We start from the raw sequence: 25,050 nt of genomic DNA on the forward strand, positions 1-25,050 counted from the left end.
TTTTTTAGAAAATTTTTTTAGTTGTAGATGGACACAATACCTTTATTTTATTTTTACATGGTGCCAGGGATCGAACCCAGTGCCTCGCACAGGCTAGGCAAAGTGCTCTACCGCTGAGCCCCAACTCCGGCCCCTAGTGTCGTGTCTTAAATTAAGGGCATTAATACCATGATGAGGGCCCCATTCTTATGACTTCATCTAGATCATCTTCCAAAGGCCCCAACTCCAAATTGGACTTCAATAAAATAATTTTGAGGAGACATAAACATTTTATTCATAACAAGTCTCCACCATGTGTCTGTTGGGCTTTCATGGTTTGGTAGTCAGTCTTCATATGTGATGTCTGGCTTCATCAACATGCAAAAGCAAAATCTGCCAAGTATTCTGAAATCTTTGACCCAGAATTGGACCACTGTCACTCCTGCCACACTGTACTGGACATGAGGCCAGTACACATTCAAGAATAAGTGACTAGTTTGGGGTATAAAGGCTGGAAGGCACGGCTCCTGAGGGCTACCAAAATAAGACCCTGTCATCCCCTTTTCCTGTTGTATCCATTTTCTTCATATGCCACAGTGGCTCCCATACGTCTCCCTCTTCTCAACATCCATAATACATATATCATTATCAATACTAGCCCATCAACCTATTATCCACCACTTTACACCCGACTCTATATCATAAAAATCCAAAATAATTTTGTACTGGCAGGTACAAATGGAATTTTTAAAAAGCCATAATCCCTTTGTTTTGTGACACATAGGCTGTCACATTAATATTTGCCCTCTCACTCTTGATTAATGAAGGCTTTTTGCCAGGGTAAGCAATGCTTAAAATCCATATCCATTCTCAGCACCACGGCTGCCCATAAAGATGGCTGAGATGCAAACAAGCACAGCTACTAGAACCTCTCATTTTTCCCAGGAACTAGACCTGTACTGGAGTGGGGGGGGGGGGGGAAGAGAGGAGAGAGAAGAAAAGGGAAAAAAAAAAGAAAAAAGAGACTATATACAAGATGAAATTATAAACATTTAAGCACATTTCCTTCACTGTGATGAGTGTCCAATAATTATATTTACCAACCACAGTAAAACTACTATTAAAAATAATATTTCGGCTTTGAAAGAACTTTTAAAATTTGAATCAAAAGCAAGAAGAACCTCCTGGGCTGTATAAGTGCAGTCTGAGAGTGTCTGAATCTCTTGGTTCAAATATATTCTTAACTTTGTCTCCCTCATGGACCAGGGTTCCCTCTTTATGAATTCTGCCTGTCTTTTCAGCTCTAGTCCCTGCTTTTTCTAGGCCCAGCTTTCAAGAGGGAAAGAATCCTAATAGACTCATTTTCCTAGATTGGGCAGAGGTGTGGAGACACTTTGCAGATTTCTGGACCCTTTGTCCGGTCACCTGTAGCTTGTGGTATAAAAACACCCTATTTCTGTAGAAGGCTCCTCAGAGGGGCATGGGTTGAGGGGTTACAGAATTTCCTTGAAAGGACTGGTGAGCATATCAAGCAGCGAAATTGATGGCTGCCATTTTTAAAATATCTCCTTAGACTCACTTTTAAATTAAATTTCCCCTCCTCCTTTCCAAGCCATGGCCATACACTGTTTCATGCCTCGAAGTGTTTACAAATCCCTTTTTTTCTGCAAAGTACAATGTCCTTCCTACTTTTTTTGGGGGGGGGGAGGGGTACAGGAGATTGAACTCAGGGCACTCAACCACTGAGCCACATCCCCAGCCCTATTTTGCATTTTATTTTATTTAGGGAGAGGGCCTCTCCTTTGCCGAGGCTGGCTTTGAACTAGCGATCCTCCTGCCTCAGCTTCCCGAGCCACTGGGATTACAGGCGTACCCCACTGCATCGGGCTCCTTTTTATTTTTGTTTGCCTGGAAAACTCCTATTCTTCTTTTAGGAGTTGGCCCTAAGGTCATCGCACCTGTAAAGTTTTTCATTAGCACCCCTTTTAGAAGAAACTAGACTTTTAGAAGGGCTGAAAGTGACTTTCTGGTGTCATACTTAATGGAATCTAACTCCAAAGGGCGGACATATAACGCTGCAGGGTGTAAGTTGTTAATGAGAGCAAAGGGAAGTGAATCTTTTGGAAAATTCTGTAAGTACTAACCCAGAACTAGCATTTTTAAGAACTCAAGGACCACACATTCCTCACAGGGAGAAATGGAAGGAATCTGCGCCTGCTCAGAGTCAGGAACACGGTTTCCCCGCCCCTTACGGTCACAGCCGGAAGCGGCTCACAGGTTGGAGGCTTGCCATCCCGCCGGAACTGAGTCGCCGCGCTGCAGGTTCCCACCCGGAGAGGTGTCCGACGCACTCGCAGACCGGCAACATGGCGTGGTCCGGAAATAAGGTAGCGGGAACCTTGGGCTGAGGCCCTCGTCTTTCTAGGCAGCTGGCGGGGGTGAGGGAAGACCATGGTGATGGGCTGGAGCAGGACAGCCGGACCGAGGGAAACCCGAGGAGAAGAGCTGAGGATTTGGAGTCCTGAATTTGAGTCTCGCTCACTCGTCACCCCCTCCCCTTTCCCTCCTCTCCCACCCACTTCTCATCCTGCTTTCCTCCCACCCTTCCCTGAATCCCACTCCAGCTCCTACCCTACGTCCTCTTTGTTGCTGCTGAGCCTGAGTTCTCAAAGTCTTTATAAAAATGGAAGTTAGCCAGGCTAAGCACCTGTCCCACAGACCTGTAAAACTGCAAAGAGGGTTTTTGTGAATAAAATAACTTGAAATGTAGTGTTGTATAATTACCTCCATAATAGTGTAATATCTAGAGTTTATTGAAAGCTTACTTATTGTGATGTACCTTTTATTCTTGTCTCACTTAATTTTCACAACAACCTTACGATGTGAAAACTGTCATTCCCCCGTTTGCAAGTGGGAAAATGGCAAAGAAATAAAGTAATTATTCCATTATCATCGTGTCCATAAGTGGTGGAATTCAGTTTTGAAACCAGGCTTTTTTCAGAGTCCTGGAGAATCTTGTGTTTCTAGTAATCTATGATCCTTGGTGTCCTGGATTAAGAACAGAAATTACAATTGATTCTAAAGTGATTTTTGAGTCACTAGAGGGTGGTGTGATTCCAGGGATTCATCCATCCATCCATCCATGCATACATTTAATACAGATAAAAGAGATAGGAGTTTGAATAACTCTCTAGACCCCTCAACTTCCTGCTGGGAAATGTTGATCAAACAATTATGAAGGTGTTTACCTCTCTTATTCTTATTTCAGCTGCTGAAAACTTCTTACCTCCAGTGGAGGAGCTGTTTGTGGCAGATGAACTTGGAGTAAAATCCTAACAGCCTGTATTGCTGCAGTGTAGAAATGAAGAGTTGCTATGTTGCTCCATTTCTCTTTCCTGTTTTTTTTTTTTTTAACTGCTTCCAGAAGGGAACTCAAAATACCATGTAGACCATTTTTCCAGATAAATTCCATAATATGAAACTGTGATGCTATTTTCTGTATATCTGATTCCTGGCAAAAGACCTTTAGTCCTTTAAGTGTTTTATAGTTTAAAGGTAGCTTTTGTGAACATGTGTTAAATAAATGCAGCAGCATATTTTGTGACTCTTAAGTGTCTTTAGATTTTTAGGCTTAGGGCATTAAAACTATGGGTTGTAAATTTTACTGCTCTCAGAGAAATTCTGTAGTTCATTACTACCTCCCCCCCAAATAAATTATCTTTACTCCAGAAGTTTCTTAATATTAGTGCATTATGTTCAATTCTATATAAACTAGGGGAAAATAGCTTTTTAATTTTAATTTTAAATTGTTGCCAAAGGTGTAACCAAATTTAGAAATCATCTGTAACTTCTGATAGGAGCTTATCCAGATTTTTAAAACACTTCTAGGGTCAGGAAATCACTGCTTTAGGAAACGGAGTTTCCTTTATTGATCACTTCTAAATTGTTATTTTTTTCCCTTTATAAGAAGTCAATCAATCTCTCTAACTTCCATCTGTTGAGTCTACTATCTGTCCCACAGACCAATCATTTTATAACACAGCTGCCAAATATTTAGGAGGAAATTCTCATGTTCCCCTTAATCTTCTCATCTGACTGAAATATCTAGCTTTTCCCCAAATGTTCTTTATGTCACATATTCTCCAGATCCTTCCCTAACCTCATTTCATGTTCAGTTGTAATTAGTCGTCCTCTTAAGATGTGATACCCTGAACTGCTCACATTTTGATCAGTGAAAAAAGCACAGGTGAGACTAGAAAGAATGTAATCTCTGGAAACCAAGTTCATCTAGTCCAATAGTTGTCCTCTCTCCTTCAATTAACAGCAAAGTTAAGTGACATTCCTAAGGATTCACAGCTCATTAGCAGTAGAGATGGACTACTTGTATTGCTTTTTTCATCATAATACTCTTCCTTTCCAGATTTCACTATGCTATTGATACAACCTAAAATATCTTGGGGGTGGAGTGAAATGGGTGTGGGGATGTAGTGCTAAAACTGTTTCATACCTGACTCTATAATTTACTCTGAAATTATGAGTTACTGTTAGTTCAGTTTTCCTGCAGCTTGTATTCAGTTAAATTTTGGATGCCAAATCTAGAGTGTAAAACATCATATGTATCCCTTTATTTTGATTTTATTATTATTATTATTATTATTATTATTTTGCAGTTCTGGGACATGAATCCAGGGCCTTCCCTGCTAGCTAGGCAAACTCTGTACCATTGGCCTTATATCCCCAGCCCATATGTATCCCTTTAATTTTTAGTTTATATTTGTTTAATCCCCTATGTATGTGATTGCTATCTAATGAGTTTTGCCTTCATGTAAGTGGTTCCCTCTGTCTATAACTTCCTTGTTCTCAAGACTGACTCCTCATTCTTTTAAGACTCACCTGAGGGTCAGATTGAAGAAGTTTTTTTCCACCTCTATTCCTCCTCTGTTCCTTCCACCAGTCTTGTGTAGATATATCTTCTGTTCTCTCTTGATGACCACTACAAACCTACAAATTTATTAATTCATTAATATGTATTTATTTGTATCTGTGCCTTCTAGTAGAATAGATTTGGTGTCTTAGTCTTCATTTCTGATCCCCAATTTATAAACTGATTCAGATTGTTGGGGTGTATCATCCTAGCGCATAGAATGAAGCAGTCACTTATTGTCACAAATGCTTCATGACAATTTGCCCATTCAGGAACTAACAATAAAAGCATCTATACTAATGCTTGTAGTACTGCAGATCAACTGCAGTTTGTATGATATATGTTGGGATCAGCTGGGCTGGACTTAACTGTAGCCTGCAGATTGATTTAGATCTTCCCATCTTGGTTTTTTTCTGGGATCAGGCCAAAGGAGTGTCAGCTGCCTGAAGCATGCCTCTCTCCTGGAAGTTACTTTCTAACTTTTAGAGAATATTAGAACTATTTAAGGATTCTCCAAAGTGAAGCTTTATGTCTTACATGCATTCTCTGTATAGAACATACCCTTCCCTTTATTGTGCTTCCCCTAAATACCAGTATAGGTTCTGTGGGTGCAATAAGAAAGGAACCTCAGAATCCTTTTTTTATAAATGTTATTTTATCACATTCTTTGGGACTTTGTTTCTAGGCAGCTATTGTGCTATGTATGGATGTGGGCTTTGCTATGAGTAATTCCTGTCCTGGTGAAGAATCTCCTTTTGAACAAGCAAAGAAAGTGATGACCATGTTTGTCCAACGACAGGTGAGTTTCAAATTGACCTTGAGCTTGTAACCTACATTGCCTCCACCTATTAATGCAAGATACCAACCTTATAATATCTACCCTCTGTGTTTAGGGGAATCTGGGTGGATTTCCTACCTATACTCATAAAGGTTCATTTATCACTAGAACCTGCTATTTTTTCTTTCCCTTCTGTTGGCCCCTTCACTGGATATTAACAGTTTTTATCAGAAACAAAGGGTGGTAATGTTTAAAAACACACCCTCTGGGCCAGGTGACTTGGCTTAGAATCCTCGCTTTGCCATATCATTTACTAACCACATCATCCTAAGCAAGTTCTTCAACTTTTTTGTACCTAGTCCATTTACCTTTTGCTGTGTAGTGAACTACCCCAAACTTTTATGTCCCTTTTTTTTTTTTTTTTTTTTGATACTGGGAATTGAATTCAGGGATGCTCTACCATAGAGCTACATTCCCAGTCTTTTATCATTCCTGGTTATATGGGATGATTATATGATCTCTGCTAGGTTATTCCCTCTTAAGGCTTATACATTTGCTTTTGTTGGAGGCTGGGGTGGGTATCATCTGAAGGCTTGACTGGGTTGAATGTCTAAAGTGGCATACTCACATGTCTGAAAAATAATCTTATGGCAACTGTGAACTCAGTTGGTGCGCTCCATCAGTACCTCCGCTTCGCCATGTAGCTTGGGATGCAAACAGTATAGCAGCTGGTTTTAAGAAGTAGTAGCCATAATAAGATGCCATGTTACACAACTGTCTACTAGCTACATGATATCAGGAACATTCTATATCGCGCTCGCCTGGCATGCGCGGGGTGCTGGGTTCGATCCTCAGCACCACATACAAGTAAAATAACAATGTTGTGTTCACCGAAAACTAAAAAAAAAAAAAAAAAAACAAAAAACACATATATTAAAAAATTCTCAAAAAAAAAGAACAATGGGAAAACTTCCATTGTATCTCTCCATTAATGCCAAATTGTATCATATTACACAGAATTGTTTCATATACCTTTGATTTTTTTTTTAAGCCTCTTGGCATACATTTTTAGAACTTGATGTTTATTTACTCTATTTATCCATGTATTAAATTGATGTATTAGTCTGAAATCCTGCTCCCCTCTGGTCTTTCAGAATACTGCCCATCCTTCTTTCTACAAGTTTTAGGTAAAATTAAACTTTCCTTCCTGTGTGGTCTGGTAAAATTTTGTTTTATGGCATTATTTTATTGTAATGATTGTTTATATATCACATTTTCTCCTTTTTTATTAGATGGTAAACTTTAGAGCAGAGATGTGTTCATTTCTTACTTATCATTCCTTTTCTACCATAGTATTTTTACAGTTGCTAGATTTTCATAAAAGAGGATAATATTCAAAAAAAAGAGTAAAGGAAGGATATAGAAGTGGGAATGGCAATGTTTATTTAAAAAATAATTAGACAAGTATGAGAAATAAAAGTTGCAAAATAGCCAAACACCTGTGATTAAACATATTTTGCAGATAGAGTAATATGGGAGTATAGTAGTAATGTGGGAAGAATGCATAGCTCTTCTAAGCTGAATACATTCTGATAGTTTGATTCAGTCACTCTTCTAAGGAAAATATCAAACTTTTTTTTTTAAATATTTATTGTTTTTAGTTGTAGTTGGACACAATACCTTTATTTTATTTATTTTTATGTGGTGTTGAGGATTGAACCCAGGGCCTTCCACATACGAGGCAAGCACTCTATCGCTGAGCCACAACCCAGCCCCGGCCTCAAACTTCTGATCTTCCTGCCTATGCCTCCCCAGTTGCTGAGATTACAGGAATACTCCACCATTTCAGCATAATAATAAAGTACATAAGGTTTGAAGTCACATAGCTGGATTTGAGTACCCACTCTAATATATAATTATTAATTTTAGCTTCCTTCATCTGTAAAATAGAATGATATTAACCTCACAGGATTATTGAGGATAAAATGGAACAATATATATATTGTGTCTAGCACATAGCAAATGCTCAATAAATGTTAGCTAAAAGATTAAGAGTTGCATCTTCAAAATGAAACTACAAGGCAAAGCTGTTAAATAAAAGGGATGATGAATAATCAGACTAATTTATGTTTTTCATCTTACCGTAAAAGTTAGACAAAATGTTTCCTCTATATCATCTTCTGGATAATCCAATAATTGTTGCATACTTCTGTAAAACAATGTATATTTCTTTAAGGTAAAATATCATTAAGTATTTTGACTATTTTGTTTGCATAAGTACGTATTTCTCATTCCCTTTTGATAAAATCCTTTCATTAATTTGTATTTTTACATTTGTTTCAGAACAGAGTATGCACACTGTCAAACTTACAAATAACGTTGGGGGAAAAACAGGTTTTCTTTCTTCCTCTGAATAAAAAGACCATGTATCACCCCCCCCCCCAAAAAAAAAGAAGTAGTATCCAAGAGCAAGTATTCATTTTAAGAGACCCTGCCTATATGGCTTCTTATGACCTAGCTTTAGAAATCCCAGAAAACCAGTTTCATTGTTTTCTATTGGTCAAACAAGTCACCAAGGCCAGCTCAAATTTAAGGGTGGAGAATTACATTTATTTTAATAAGGAATAGCCTGCAAATACAGGGAGCAAAGGAATGGATGGATGGTGACCATCTTGGGGACCATGTACCACAGGTGTCTGGGGAGAAAAGTGAGAAAAATAACAAAACTTCCCACATAGGGTTGTTTTGAGGAATAAAAGAATTAATATAGGTAAAGTGCTTATTGTTAACAATATGAAATTATTAGTTCTTACTATTTCTGCCCCTTCTACTTGGTATAACTGCCATGTTTTTTAAGTCCATGAGAACTTGCATCATTCACTGGGTACTGCAACTCCTCCTGGACACCTCTGCTATTTTTCTGGGTATTGCCATTTGCATGAGGCACTGCTACTTCCCACCTGTCATTCTAGATTTTCATAAATTCTGATGATTTGAAGTCCTTGGTGTGTCAAAGAAGAGATCACTGTAACCCTATTTGGTTATAGGTGTGTTGGTATATTCAAGTAGTACAGCTGTGTCCCAATATAGTAAAAGATGTTTACTTTTGCCTTCTGTGGATTGAACGTAAACCTGCCTGCATGCTAATAAGTATGTCCTTTACCACAGAGCTACACCCCTCAGCTCCTAGAGTTTTTTATTGCTGTTGTTTCTGTTTTAAGAGAAGCCATCTAAGTGAATCTAAAGGGTTGAGAGACAAAGCCATATAGGTACTATACCAGTTTCATACCTCCCTCAAAATTTTCTCCCCTACCATAACTGAAGTTTTTGTCATTGGAGCAAGATTATCTTAGCTTCAGGTGAATTCTTGTCTAGGAGGCAGATACCTGCCCAGGCCATGTGCTAGACATTTTTGAACCCAAGTGGCAGGGACTTTTGCTTCATGTACAACTGGGAATTGTAGTTGGAATTGTTTTGGGAAATTTAGCAGGCAAAACAATAATAAAAAATGATAGAATTAATTTTTCTTCCCATAGAGCAGTTCTCTGCATTAATGTAAAAGGCTTATATTAACACTTTGGTGGGGATGGGATTGCCTTTTGTATCAGATACTGTTTTTCATTTTATTATGAAGTGTTTCATAAAAGAGGAAAATGAGAAAAGTACCATAATCAAACCCACTTTCCCATTGTCTTATGCTATGCAATCCTAACGCTTTACTATATATTTTTTTCTTTTCGTATAAAGTAATGTACCTTATATTACAGATGAAGTTGAAGCCCTTTACTAGTGCTTTTTCTTTTTCTTCTGTTCCTTTCCTTAGAATTTTGGTAGTTGTGACCATGCATATTTTGTATGCGTTGGACATAAGCGTGGATTCCTAAATAATAATGTTGTATCAAGCCATCAGAAGTATATGGAAATGATTTTATATGGCACATGTAATTTTGCAGTTAATTTTTTTCAGCCTTATGGTTTTGAAATTTATTCACATCAATAAAATGTTGCACGAACTCATTAATTTTTACTGATATAATACTTCATTGTATAAGTATTCTGCAATGTATTCTTGTGTTCTGTTGGTAGATTGGATGTTTGCAGTTTTTTCCTTATTATGAACTGTCCTGAAGTGCAAACTTTCTTGTTCATTCTTATGTACATGTGCAAGAATTTCTCTAGGGTATATATGCCTATCTGTGAAATGGCTGGAATATAGAATATGAACTTGCAAAATTTTTTTCCAATCTCTGGAAAATCCCTACCTTGAATAAATATTTTAGGAAGACAGACTACAATCTTCTCAATTATCCATGATTAGTTAACATTAAAGAATTAGATTCTGATTTGACTGGAAGACATTAAAAGCAGTTACCACCTTCCTATTTCTTCACTCTAACTTGTGCTGAAATGAGACTTATAATCAATAATTTTAAAAAATCTACTTAAAACCTAGTAATTGTCATTATCAGTAAGTCCCATATTTGATCAAGCCTAATGTTTGTGACCCCATGGACCTGCCTGATCTTGAAGGTTAGGATTCTTATTGCTTCCAGGTTGTTTTAATATGATTTTCAGCCTTCTGATGTTCTTCTCTAGGTGTTTGCTGAGAGCAAGAATGAGATTGCTTTGGTCCTGTTTGGTACAGATGGCACTGAGAATGCCCTTGCTGCTGGAGACCAGTATCAGAACATCACAGTGCACAGACACCTGATGCTACCAGATTTTGATTTGCTGGAGGACATTGAAAGCCGAATCCAACCAGGTTCTCAACAAGCTGACTGTATCCTTTTCAACCAGAGAAGACTGAAGAAATTTTTGTTGATCTGGGGATTCATAATCTAGTTTGGTGGGGCTCTCTTAGAGTCCTGGCTCTGTGCATCTAGGCATATTTTGTTCTGAGGAGAAGGAGGTGATGTGGGTTATGATTTAATGTGAAATTAATCAAATTGGTTACCCAGGCTGTAGGTCCTCCAATCACATGCCCTTTCTCTGCATTACTGATACTGAGAAGTTAGGAGGTATTGAAAAGGAAGATATTAGGAAGTATATGTGTGTATTGATTATATGATTATCTTTGGTGGGAATGCTGGGTAGAAATGTTTCAGTAGAGAAAAGATAGTTTTAGAATAGTTAGCATTAGCATTCTACTTGCTTTTCTAGATGGAGGGTGCTTTTGTGCTAAAAATCAAGTTGATATCCAAACTCAGATTTTCAGTTTCTTCCATAGATTTCCTAATTTTAAGGACTTACTCTTGGTTTTTGTTTGTTTGTGTTTTTTTTGTTTTGTTTTGTTTTTTTCCCCTCAACAATTAGTAGTACCATTCCTGATCACTGGGAGATGCTCTGTGTTGAGTGACTTGCAAATACTACATTATGGCTTACTTCTAATTTAAGAATATACTGTGATCACAAAAAATGACTTCTAGATATTGATAAAGGGCATCAAAATTTTCAGTTAAAAATGAATAGATTATCTCTTTTTTTCACACTGTATGCAGGATGTATATTTTGATGTATAGCATTTGTGAATATATGTTCATAAAATAAATTTTAGAGGAAGGACATTTGAGCAAGCACTTGTAAGTTCTCACATAGTCCACTGTATAATTTCTAGCACTGTGGACTTTGCTAGAAAAAAAGTTACATGTTCATAGAAAGAAGTGACTGGTGCTCTTTCTACCCTTAACCAGCTGAGTCCTGGATGCCCTGATTGTGTGCATGGATGTGATTCAGAATGAAACTGTGTAAGTACCTCACTCAAAGCTGGATATGAGCCTTTGCAAAAAATTGTACGGGTTGATAAATATTCAGTGCATCATGTGATTTGTTATTCATCAGGTAGCATGTTTTTTGTTGCAAAAGGAACTTTTTTTGATAGAAAGTGGTTCAATCTCAGCTTTTTAAAAGTTTAAGAACATGAAGGGCTGTATTTGGGGGAAACAAACACTTGATGTATTTCAATTTCCTTTTTACTTAATTACCAGGAATTTTAAAAAATACTAAGTGGGGGCTAGCAATATAGTTTAGTGATAGAATACTTATCTAGCATATGCAAGGTACTGGGTTTGATTCCCCAGCACCACAAAAACAAAATGAAACAAATAAAATAAAAAGATAAAAATACCAAGTGGTGTATAATCCCTAAGTAACTGATATTAAGTAGTAACTCTGACCAACTTCCTGATTCATTATTTATTTAATTATTGTGCAGTGAAGTTGTATGTCTTTGAACACATAAACTCTGCTCAGTGACCAAATATATTTGAGTTTATAGAATATAACTAAGAATGATTTCTTAATGTGATAACTTTCTCTCTCTCTCTCTCTCTCTCTCTCTCTCTCTCTCTCAGAGGAAAGAAATTTGAGAAGAAGCATATTGAAGTGTTCACTGACCTCAGCAGCCCATTCAGCAAAGATCAGCTAGATATTATAATTCATAACTTGAAGAAATCTGGCATCTCCCTCCAGTTCTTGTAAGGTTCTAAGAATAATGTATGTAGACAAGTCCTGTCATCCCTAATGCAGTGAATGGGACCCTTTATGAAGACTCCATGGGAGTCTTCTCTTTTGGCAAACTTGGAATCTGTCACATGACTGATTGCTCAGCAAACACTGATTGTTCTTTGTTTTCTAGGAACTCTTGAGTTTTGGTGATAAGGAGTGGAAATCCCAGTGATATATAGTGAAACAGAGGAATTGAACAGTAACATCATTTGTGTACTGTTTTTGGACTCATAGAATTGAGGGATTAGAATAATCTTTTGAGGATATTCAGTTTCTCTCTTGTCTGCATATAAGATTTTATTCAAACAGTTATCAGATTGATGATTTCTTTATTGAAAAAGCTCATGAGAACTGCCCTACTGATCATAATTTCTTTGGTGGGACAAAATTTCTGCTTGGGAATCATTTTATAACATATAGTGTTTATATTTACACTTTCTCAGATCTGAAGGATGCAGGGATATGTAAAATAATTTTCTTGTTTGTACTTAGAGATGAGGAAACAGATTTATGGGAAAACATATACTTCACAGTTTATTAGGCAGAGTTTCTCCTCTCACAGTAGCTTAAATTTCCCCTCCAGCATTTACTTTCTTCATCATACCTCCCTAACAAAAAAACTCTTCACTACACTAATCCTGGGGCTGCATTTGAAGTCTATTTTTCTTGTTCTATTTTTGGTGAAAGCAAGTGATGGTATAGGATGTTGAATTATTAATCTAGGGGTGCTCATTTTTCAAATTGAGAGCTGTACTAAGAAGCCTCTAGCTGTGAGTGGTAAGCCTTTGGCTCTTTAAAATGCCTGCCATAGGGAATCGACCTCTCTTGCATGCATATATCACATAATAGTGCTGAGGGACATCTTCCTGTAGGACTGTAGAAAGAGATTCTGAATAACTCATCAAATTGATACTTGTTAAGACAGTACTTCAGAACAAATTAAGTGCTTTTTAAATGACACTTCTTATTGAGTTGAGGGTTTCTCAGTACTACGGAATCCCAGTTCAGCTTCTGTTTCCCATTCATGATCTCAGGTTACCACCACACAGTTGAAGTATACTGTATTGCACTTCTGCCAATGTCATTGAGAAAAAGCTGTGTTTACTTGTTTTTTGGTATGAGAAACCCAAAAAGAGGGATGCTTATTATTTGACTGATTAATTTTTTTCTTGGGTGATATGTTTTCTTCTTGTGCTACAAACTGCCAGCATACAAAGCTTATGGTTTTATTGTTTTGTGAATTCCATGTTTGGTCGATTGTTCTAGGTGGATTTAAAAAATACCAGCAGCATAAAAAAGCACTATGTTTTTATCAGGCTTGTTCCTCAGACACAGCTTTGAGTTTCTTCTGCTGACTATTGAGAATGCTTACTTCTGATTAAATGTAGGGCAGAAAGAACTGCTATTTAACTTTTTAATTAAGGGTAAACTTCTTTTTTTTATTTATTTTATTTATTTTTTTTATTGTTGGTCGTTCAAAACATTACATAGTTCTTAATACAAAGGGTAAACTTCTAATTCTTCATTTTATCATCTGTCATTCCGTCTTCCTGGCCAATATGTGGAAATAGCAGTAACAAACTCTGGATGCAATCTTGCTTCCTGGAGGCTTTTTATTTGACAAATAATGTAGGGCCTACAAATCTGTCATGTGAAATATGTGTAGAAACATTTCAAACAAAACCCTATTTTAAGTATAGCAAATAAAATGATTGAAAAATTCCCTTAAAAATAACCATCCACATAGAGGTGGCCAGCAGAGAATGTTGAGTGAACTGAAAAGATTGCCAAATTTAGCCAGTTAGGTTTGCAGGGGTAAGAGAGTAAAGGGTGTTGCTATGGAAAGTATCTCGCCCTTTCAGTCGGGCAACTGAATCTTTGCTCCATTATTTATTAGCTATGTAGCTTTGGCCAGATTATTTCATCTCAGTAGCTTTAGTTGCTTTTAGAAAATGGAGGTAAAATCTCTAATGTAAGGATTAAATGAGATTGTTTATGCAAAAGTATTTGTAAAGTATTGTATAGAATATTGCCAAAATTTATTTGGATGGTTCATTTTTTAATTCGCATATTGATTATTGAATATTTTCATAACTGGTAATCCCAACTTAATTTTGGCTCATTTCAATAAATACCTGGCATGAAACTCAAGAACAAAATTGGGTTTTACTTATATCTAGCAATTTTATGATTTCTGTATAGAAATTCTATGTCTTCAATAATATTTGAGTTTTAAGTATTTTACATACATTGTTTTATTTAAACCCCATAATAATTATGAGGGATTATTAGTAGGCTTTGGTTTTTCTTTTGCCTGCCTAGAATATCATATAGCCTTTTTCTAAAAAAGTATTCCTTCCTGAACTCTAACATTCTAGCTGGAGGTTAGACTAACATCTTCTAGTTTTGACCCTCAGGCTATCATTGTTTCTGATTTTTTTTTTTTTAATTTGAGACCACTAGATTGAACCCTAAGGCCCTTTTAGGTAGTGGAGTCAGGCATTATGATTTTGTGTTAGTTCACCCTGTTGTGTGACAAAATACCTTAGACTGAGAAGTTTATAAACGAAATAAATTTATTTCTTAGAATTCTGCAGGTTTGGGAAGTTGAAGATCACAACCTAAGCAGATTCAGTGTTTGGTAAGGGACTTCTGCTTCCAAGATGGTGCCTGTTGCTGTGTCTTCACATAGCTCAAAGGCCAAAAAAGTTAGAAAAAAGGCAAGCCCTTCAGTCTCTTTTTTCATTTTCTTTCTTTTCTTTTCTTTTTGGTACTAGGATTTGACCCAGAAGCACTTTACCACTGAGCTACCTCCCCAGGCTTTTACTTTATTTTTTATTATTTTTTGGTATTGTGGATTAAATTCAGAGGTGCTTAACTGAGCCACATCCCCCACCCTTTTTATCTGTTATTTTTGAGACAGGGTCTTGCTAAGGGCCTTAGGGCCTTGGTAAGTTGCTGAGGCTAGATTGAACTTGTGATCCTTCTGTCTCAGACCCCTGAGTCAATGGGATTACAAGTGTGCACCACCATGCCCTGCTCTTTTTTATTTTTTATTTTGATACAGAGTCTTACTAAGTTGCTGAGAGTCACATTAAGTTGCCCAGGCTGGCCTCAGACTTGGCTTCCTCCTGCCTCAGCTTCCTGAGTTGCTGGAATTATAAGGCATGCACCACTGTGCCTGGCCCCTTTAATCTCTTATATAGGGTCTCTGATGCCATTTCTGCAGATTCCACCATCATGATTTAATCATCCCTCCAAAGATATCACTTCTTATTTATTTATTTATTCATTCATTCATTCATTCATTTATTTATTTTAGTTTTCAGTGGACACAACATCTTTGTTTGTATGTGGTGCTGAGAATCGAACCTGGACCCCATGCATGCCAGGCGAGCTCGCTACTGCTTGAACCACATCCCCAGCCCATCACTTCTTAGTACTATCACATTAACGATTAAGTTTCAACATGGGAATTTGGGTGGATACATTTAGACTATAGCAGAGCTTGAACGTGTGTGGAGGCAATGTGGAGGAAGCCATAATTGAGCAAGTGAAGCCAGTATAAAGGCAAACAAAGGCACATTATGGAGAGAGACAATGAGAGGGTCAGATATTGTCGCATGAGAGATCCTGGGTCTAGTCTTCCTAAGGCCATGTACAGCTGTTTCTTTAGTTGTTTGGTTATATACCAAATCAAAGAGGTTTTAGTCACTTGAAATGAGAAGAGTATTGGCAGATGAGAAATATGAAGTTTTGTGAGATTGATTGACGTGAATATTTTCTTGTAGCTTGTGAGTATCAGTCAAAGGATTGGAACCCAGTTTATTTGGCTTCAGAGCTTGTTCTCTTAACTATTGCTAATCTTTTCTTAATAGTTTGCCCTTCCCAATTGCCAAGATAAATGGTACTGGGGACAGAGGAGATGGCAGCTTGTACTTAGATGATCGTGGACCCTCCTTTCCTCAAAAAGGTATTACTGAGCAGCAAAAAGAAGGCATTCAGATGGTGAAAAATGTGATGATGTCTTTAGAAGGTGAAGATGGGCTGGATGAAATTTATTCCTTCCGGTAAGAAGTGAAAGTATGTGACAACTTTTAGTTGTACCCAAATAAATTTCTTTTGATCATGTATTTCCTTAATGCTTTGCTTTTTTGAGCTGCTCTCAAATTAGCAGCCAGTCTTTAAATGTATTCTGAGTTTTATTAAAGAAATGGTATACTTACCTTCATCTCCCTTTTCTGGGTTTGTGTGGTTATCACAGGCTTCTCACTTATTTCCAGACTTATATAAATGGAGTTTGCGAATATAGAGAAAAAACAAGACATTTAACAAGTCGGTTTGTAAAAGATAAAGTAGTAGATTTCTTCTTTATGTCAAGCTTGAGGCACTTTTTTGGGGGGGATCTCTTCTTTTCATACCCCTGCAAAAACCATTTTCAGTTATAAAAAGTGATATCAGATCTGGAATAATCAATCTCTTTATCTTCTGATTTAGGCTTTAGAGTGTGTGTGTCACTATTTTTTGTTTATTTTTAACTTTTGGTCACAAAATAGTTTGACCAGGCCAAAGAAAAAAGAAATTTAAACCCAAAACATGAAGAATTCATAGACAATGTATTTCACATGAGTATTATGAAAACAACATAATTTTTAAAAAGTAAAATCCCTGAAGTGCCATATAACAATGAAGCAAACCACTTTTTTCATATATCCATAAAGACTATGGAAGAAACCATTTTCTTTATCCATTTATTCTCAGTTAGAATTGGACAGAATTTTATTTTGAGCAAAAAAAAAAACATATAGGAATTAATGGCATCTAGAATATCATGTGTATAAGGGGTCTGATTTGGCAAAAGTGACCATAGAATATTTTACTAAACAGTTGGCTCTTGTGGATTCAGATCCTTAGGGAAATACTGCTTGATGTTCATGAATTAATTCCAGTACACAAAATACAGGCAGGCAGTGTAAGCAGAATTCTTAAAAGAAGTAAAGATTCAACAACTAGAATATTTTTCAGTAGCAATAGTATATATCTGTTCTAATATTTTTCTCAGCCACAATGTTTAAGTATTTCTGGTAGGCTACAATTTACGAATATTACATCCTTACTTTGTAAATGTGAACACCCTTGAAAAATTATAGGTAAATTAAAGTTTTGGAAATAGAATAATAATTTTCCAGAGGGTTGCTAAAGAAATCAATGAGGAATACTGTAAAGTGAAGTTTCTTGGCATAATGTGTATTGTCACAATATGTGCAGATATATATTTTTAAGTTCTCTCAAAAATTTTGGGAATACATGCCTTAAACTACATATTAGCCGTGATAACATAAAGAAAAATTACAGGCCAATATAAATTTCAAAAATTATTTTTAAAGTTTTTTCCTCCTTGTAGCATAGCAAGCAGATACATTATTGACTATGCATTGTCCTAGCAATTTGAAGCTACTTTGATTTTAGGTCTGCCATGAAAGTGTGGACTAGAACCTTGCCATCCAGTACAGAATCCCTTAGCCACATGTGGCTATTTAAGTTTAAATAAATTTAAAAATTTGGTCTTTAGTCACACTAGCCACATTTTAGTTCAGTTGCCTATTGGGGCGTCATGGTTCGAAATGGAGTATTTCCAATCATTATAGAAATTATACTCCATATCACTAGACTAGAATTATGCCATGAAGATCTTTGGAAGACAACTTGAGTTCTTGGGGAGAATTAACCCTACTGCATAACTGATAACAGTTGTTCTCAAATCTTATATGATACTGGTCTTTAGATTTTCCCCTGGAACAGAATCTATATCCTTATGATGGTTTTAGATTTGACTTATACTTGGATTAATAATGTCTTATGAGACAGTTTATATCTGGCTTAGATCCACTTATTCCCCAACAAACCCAAAGCAAATATATACTGTAAACTCAGGAAATAGGATGTCAGCTGAATATCAGTTATTTATTTTAAATCATTTCTGAGAATTGGAGTCTATTGAGGTCTCTCTGTCTATAACTGTGGAAGATGTAAGATAATTAATTCTCTTGACCTCTTTGTAGATCGGTTTTTCATCTATAACCAAGGAGATGGAGCCAAAGGCTTTGAGTATATTTAATTGCTAATTCCTTTGTTTTTTATCTTAGTGAAACCATAAATTCCACCTATCCTATAATCTTCTATGTTGTATTTCATTAGAGCAAGTAAGAGTTGATCTTTACTTTTAAGTGAAGAAGCTCCTCCTCCAGCCCTTCACACCAGTAAAAAACTTAAGAGTTATCTATCTTAAGACTAAATGTAGACAAATAATTTGCTTTATACACAGTAGTCTTTACTTAACTCTTTCTACTGTTTGCATAAAAATAGATCATGTCTTTTAAGAGATTTGGAATTAACTAATTAAGTATGTGAATTGTGGTGTTGTAAGCAGTGGTGTCATATTCCAGAGCAGGTTCTTATTCTTGGGTCTGTTGTTTTCAGGGAGTTGGTAAACCATTTATATTGTGTGCAAACTCATTTGTGAATGTGCTTTTATTATATCCTCAAAGGTGTCCTTGGTCCTGAGAAAAATGTAAAGAATCTTTGGCAGAGTTGAAAGAATGATTGAATAGGGGAAGATAGAGCTGTTCATTTTCACCTGTCAGTAAAACAGTTCAAGTCCTTCTTCCTTCTAAGCCATCTCATTTGTGTTCTGGCTCTCTCCCAAATGATTGTCATTTTCCTGCCATCCCCTGCGGTTCCTCTGTCTATAATCATCAATATCTCATTTCTCATTCTAGAAAATTGAGTGCATCATCTAGCATAAGGTAGCGTTCTTAAATTGTTACTTTTATTGTTTATTTTTCCTTATTAAGTGAGAGTCTGAGACAACTATGTGTCTTTAAGAAAATTGAGAGGCGTTCCATGCCCTGGTCCTGCCAGCTGACCATTGGCTCCAATTTGTCTATAAAGATCGTGGCCTATAAATCGGTAAGTGGTAGGTACACATTTTTTAAAGAGAAGTTACCAGAGAGATAAATATGCTTATATAAGCAGCTGACAATTCATGTGTGGGTTATTCAGAGTATAATTAATGCTTCTCTAGCTGCTCTTCCTTTTCATTTAGTCTTCTGTTTAGCTTCTTATGTAAAAGGCATGCCAGGAGAAGTTTTCGGAATTATTTATGATAGTTTGATTCCCTCCCTTTTCTCTGCATTGATAATTGATTGTTATGGAATTCAGCTCTCTTGGTGTGTCTCTGGCTCTGTTTGTGTGTGTGTGTGTGTCTCTCTCTTTTAAAAAAAATGTAATTCATTATGTTGACATTGTAATATGGCAGAAATGTCAATGGTGTGCAAAAGTTCAGAGTTTTGGAGACTCACACTTAATTCATTTATTAATGAACTGATAGTGACAAGTTCTATGAAATATTAAAAGATAGTGTGTTGTTATTGTGAAATTATGTTTCATAATATACGCACATTTGACCATAATATTATGCACACTTTAAAAAGTGAGTTTCTTTTGGTAATTATTTAATGAAATTCCAGTCTGAATTGGAATCTCTGACCCATGTTTCCACATGAGCAAGGATTTGCCTTTTTTTCTAAATGTACAGAATAAAATAAAAACATTTTAAATATAAAAAGTAGATATACAGACATGTTTTTGTATATTCGAGGACTGAGTTCCTAAACCCATGGTATGTCATAAGAAGCTTGGAGGTAGTTCTTTATTTTGGATTCCATTAAGGCCTAGAATAGTGTTCCTAGGAATGAGAATAGTCTCCTCCCTTCTTTATTTGGCTTTCCTTTTCAAAGTTTGTTGATTTCTGACTGTTGATATGTTGCTTTCTCTTTCTTTTTTATTAGAATATTGATGAAGTGTATGGTCTTCCTTTTTTTAGGGTTTTGCATAGAAATTATTTATGTATATTGAGATATTAATATTTGTAGATCATCCTAGGGGATAATGAAATGTAGAGAAAGTTACAGGTATTTTCTATTATAAAATAAGCCAAGGTTTCCATAATAGATAAAACAATGTAGCTAGAGTAATTGTTCTAGATTTTTGTTTGTGAACCAGAGAACATGTTAGGTTTTTATCTTCTGTCAATCAGAATCCTAGCATTCCTTATTTTTTTTTTAAATTTTGAAATTAAGATTACTTTGGGGCTGGGGATGTGGCTCAAGCGGTAGCATGCTCGCCTGGCATGCGTGCGGCCCGGGTTCGATCCTCAGCACCACATACAAACAACGATGTTGTGTCCGCCAAAAAATGAAAAATAAATATTAAAAATTCTCTCTCTCCTCCCTCTCTCTCTCTCTCTCTCTCTCTCTCTCTCTCTCTCTCTCTCTCTCTCTAAAAAAAAAATGTGTTCCTTCCTTTAAAAAAAAAAAGATTACTTTGGAGCAAATTAAAAAGACTTGGATGGTTGTGGATGCAAGAACCCTAAAGAAAGAAGATATACAAAAAGAAACAGTTTATTGCTTAAATGATGATGATGAAACTGAAGTTCCCAAAGAAGATACTATTCAAGGTATGTTAGTAAGAGTTTGCACTTTAGCCTAAAAGAGATTTTTCTTAAGGCAGTATGAGACAGGCTACTATTTGTATTATTGTTCATTTAAGGATTTTACTTTGAGGTATAGATAAGATGCAGCTGTCTGATGGTATGATGGAGACATTTTTTCCTTTAGCTCATCTGTTGGGACTTAAGCTGAATGGCTTCTACGAGAGCACGTATTTCATCCCTGTCAATTTTAATTTCAGGTGACAGGGCTTAATACTTGACTTTATTTAAAGTTGAAACTCATTAGCTAAGAGAGTGTTAACATTAAAGTGGCTAAAGCAAGTGTTTTTGTTTATTTTTTACTCCCATGATGATTATTCTTCCAAGTTCCAATTTCAGTTATTATATCCAGATATGTTTTCTTATGTTAATTCAGAGGATAAGGAAAATTCTTTTTGTTATATTGCTTTGGACTCACTAAGATCTTTAAAGTTGTACTCATATATTATTCCCATTTGCCTTGGATAGTATGTCTAGATGGCCTGTCTATCCAGAGGACTTAGAAGCTAGCTAAGAATATCTGAATATTCAAGAGCTAAAATTATAAGATACCAAATGATGGTTTAAGATAGAAACCAGGATTCTTAAAAGAAATTTATTGCCAGGCTATGCACTGCTCAGTATAGTTTTGATTTGCAAGTTTTGACAAAAATTTCATCTATAGCACTGTATCTCATAACGTATAGTTATGTGTGTTAGGAGTAGAGACATTTAAAAGTGGGAATGGGGGCTGGGGATATGGCTCAAGTGGCTCACGCCTGGCATGCGCAGGGCACTGGGTTCGATCCTCAACACCACATAAAAATAAAAAACAAAGATATTGTGTCCACCTAAATATTAAAAAAAATAAAAGTGGGAATGATTTTGACTCTCTGGAGGATTATGTATGAAGTATAATTAACACCCTCCAATTTCTAATAGCTCTTTAATTCAGTTCAGTAGTATAGAACATGAATTTGGGAATTAGACTTGGGGTAGAATCATTCCTCATGGTTTGATCCTGGTATGTCTGGCACATAGTAGGAAGAGTAGCATAAGGCCCAAGACCAGGAAAGTAGAGGGCCTACTGTGGTACAAAATTGACAGCCTGCATTTTCTCTTTTAGCTGTCACAACAACCTAAAGAAGCAGGTACTTGTTATTTCCACTTTACAGATAAAGGAACCAAGGCTGAAAGGCATTCATTAACATATTCAAAGTCACACAGTTAACAACTAGCAGAACTTGAATCTAAGGCTGTGTTCCTTTACAGTCTGTGTTCCTTTACAGTCTGTGTTCCTACATATTATTCTGAATCAGGACTGACTAATTAAGAGCTTTCAATGATAGAATACAATGTATAAATACATTGAAAGCAGTGTGGAGTCTTACGGTTTTGAGGAGCAGGGAATCATTGGGACTGCATTTTAGGAAATTAAATATGACAATTGGGTACAGAATGGATTGGAAGGAGAAGGGTCTAGAGATAAGGAAATTAAATATGACAATTGGGTACAGAATGGATTGGAAGGAGAAGGGTCTAGAGATAAGGGTGTAGGTTCTCTTTGTTGTTAGCAAAGAAAATTCTGGTATGTTACACAAAGAGATAATTTATAGTGAGGCAATGGAAGGAGAAGAGTTAAAACATCTTTTTCACCTTTACCATTTTATTTACAGACTTCCTTTCCTTGTCCTCCATTCCCTACCTCCTAACATGCAGAATTCTCTTTCTTAAGCAGAGAGACTAGTATACACATGTGGGCAAAGGAATTGGTTATATTTGTAGGGGTTTTTTTGTACTTTCTGTTAGGTACAAAATTAAAATTATTTGTCCTTTAAGTAGAAGAACCAGAAAACCCAAGACATTTTTAATTAGAACTTTCAAGTTACTGTTAAATGAATCAAATGAAAAATTGATGACAGAAAAAGTTTAAAAAGCTTTTGGTTTAGATAACACTGTTTATCAAGTACCATGTATTTTCCCGTTAAAATGTTGTTGGAGTTTTTTTGTTATTGTTGCCAGTTTTTTTTTTTAACATACATGATAAAAATAACAACATGGATTTTTGTTGTTGTTTTTAATTTTTAAAAAAAGTTTTTTTGTAGTTGTAGATGGACAGAATGCCTTTATTTTATTTGTTTATATTTATGTGGTGCTGAAGATCGAACCCAGTGCCTCATGCATGCTAGGCAAGCGCTCTACCACTGAGCTACAGCTTTAGCCCCTATTGTTATTTTTTTTTATATATGGTATCAACAGACTAATAAGAACAAGTAAACACTAGATCATAGACTCTGCCCCTGGACACTCAGGTTTTTTTTTTTTTTTTTATTGTTATTGGTTGTTTCTTGGAGTAAAGAGGAATGTGCTTGACCTTGCATTTACCTTGAATTTTGATGATCTATGCCCCCACCAAATATATAAAATACTGTGTATTGAAAGGACATAATCTTTCTACAGAGCAGAAGCCTTGGAATAGACTTAGAGTTTTTGTCTTTTGTGGGTGGTGGGTGTGCTGCATTATGTATATTTCTCAGTAATTGAAAAGAGAAAATGCAGTCAAATCCAAGAAATAGAAAAAATTTAAATGCAGAAAAATGTACAACTTAGCAGTTGAATGTTTCTAAACAGAAGAGTTTTGGTTTCGTAGGTATCCAGCATGGGTTTTTGAGAACATTTTATTCTGAAAATTTCTTATGGATGGTTTTCTCTGTGGTCTCCAGGCTTCTGAATAAATGTGTTCTTGTTATTATGTTTATGAATCATGCTTGTAGTTTAGTTTACCATGGTTTATCTTTGGAGGATAACTAGTGCATTGCATTTGTGACATCATTTCTTTTAGCCTGGATAATCATTAAGGTAACTAGATTGCAAAAGATGCTACTTAAAAAATGTAATTAGATTTTAATTTTCTCTATATTGTATATGTGGTTTGTGATTCTGCTGCTTCTCTTTCCCTGTTGATCACAAGGGGCAGCAATTTGATTCCAGGGAATAGAAGATGGAGGCTCACTCTAGAGTGTGCCTGCATTGTTAATGTATGTGTAGAGCTCATTTCACCTCAGAGAAAACGAGGCCCCATATGCTTAACAGATGCTCTTCTCTCGTTCTCTAGGGTTCCGCTATGGAAGCGATATAGTTCCTTTCTCTAAAGTGGATGAGGAACAAATGAAATACAAATCGGAGGGGAAGTGCTTCTCTGTTTTGGGATTTTGTAGATCTTCTCAGGTACAGTAATTACTTTGCAATTATGAATAAAATCTGCGAGCTTTTCCCCAGTTGTTACTTGAGGTGGTATGCTTTTGATTGGTCATTTCGTTTACAATATTTATTTTACTTTGTTTTCTTTAATGTAGTTGGGGGTTAGTGTAGCTATATTTGATTTTTGATACTCTCCCCTTTTTTGGGGGTACTGATGATTGGACCCAGGGATGCTCTACCACTGAGCTACATCCCTGGCTCTTTTTATTTTTTGAAACAGGGTCTTGCTAAGTTTGTGAGGGTCTTGCTAAATTGCTGAGACTGGCCTTGAACTTGTGATTCTCCTGCCTAAGCCTCCTGAGTTGCTGGGATTACAGGCGTGTGCCACTGCACCCAGCTTATTTTTGATTTTTGAAGAGAAAAACCAAGATGTAAATAAATCTGAAGAATAGGTTCAGTTAAGTCATTTCCTCCCTTTGCTGACCATCAAAGCTCATAGTAACCTTAAAGGTAAAGAAATAGTATCCATTTCTTTGCTGTGGTATTGCTTTCTCTAAACTATGATGTATAATGGAGTGTTTTAGATGATTGCTACTTGGGTTTTGAATGACATTAACTCTCAAAATATCATTGATTAATAGTGGTCACTTTCCTTCTCAGTTCCAATGTAGAGTTCTAGGATGTGAAACTTATCTATATAAATAACATGTGTTTTAGGCCCCAAAGCAAAGAAGTTCTAAATAGACAATGTGGGAAATCGTGTAATTCACCTTGGGATACCACATGCTATCTTAGAAGAGATTGTTAAAAGATTCCCGGAGATCTTAGATTAAATGTTCTTGAGGCAGCCAAAGAGATAAATTATAATTAGGAAATATAAAATGTAGCTTTATATATGTTTTACCCAAGGTATATAGGGATGAAGAGATTTTTATTGGAGAACTCATGTGAAAATTCTAATGAAGTATTCTGAATCCGGTATTCCGAATTTGAACTTCCTCATGTTGCTCTGGCATATACCTTGTACTTCAGTGTTAGAAGAGTTTAGTGAGGTTGAGGAGAATTGTTTTCATGATTCTCCAAACTGATACGTATGTATTAAAAACTCATAAGCCAAAAATCGAGAGTATTTAC

At 36.1% G+C, this 25,050-nt stretch overlaps 1 protein-coding gene across 1 annotated transcript in view; it reads left to right on the top strand.

Moving 5' to 3' along the window:
• Positions 1–2,294: 2,294 nt before the first annotated feature.
• The window catches only part of Xrcc5 (X-ray repair cross complementing 5), an 88,024-nt gene continuing 65,268 nt past the window's right edge, over positions 2,295–25,050 (top strand). Inside the window, exons 1-9 of the mRNA XM_026402366.2 lie at positions 2,295–2,366; positions 5,589–5,702; positions 10,278–10,461; positions 11,377–11,425; positions 12,032–12,154; positions 16,064–16,255; positions 19,040–19,154; positions 20,565–20,703; positions 23,831–23,943. Coding sequence (XP_026258151.2) covers positions 2,346–2,366; positions 5,589–5,702; positions 10,278–10,461; positions 11,377–11,425; positions 12,032–12,154; positions 16,064–16,255; positions 19,040–19,154; positions 20,565–20,703; positions 23,831–23,943 — 1,050 coding nt within the window. The 5' untranslated portion in view covers positions 2,295–2,345. The remainder of the gene's footprint in view (positions 2,367–5,588; positions 5,703–10,277; positions 10,462–11,376; positions 11,426–12,031; positions 12,155–16,063; positions 16,256–19,039; positions 19,155–20,564; positions 20,704–23,830; positions 23,944–25,050) is intronic.

Source organism: Urocitellus parryii, chromosome 1 (assembly GCF_045843805.1).
Source record: "Urocitellus parryii isolate mUroPar1 chromosome 1, mUroPar1.hap1, whole genome shotgun sequence".
In the NCBI taxonomy this organism is placed as follows: Eukaryota; Metazoa; Chordata; class Mammalia; order Rodentia; family Sciuridae; genus Urocitellus; species Urocitellus parryii.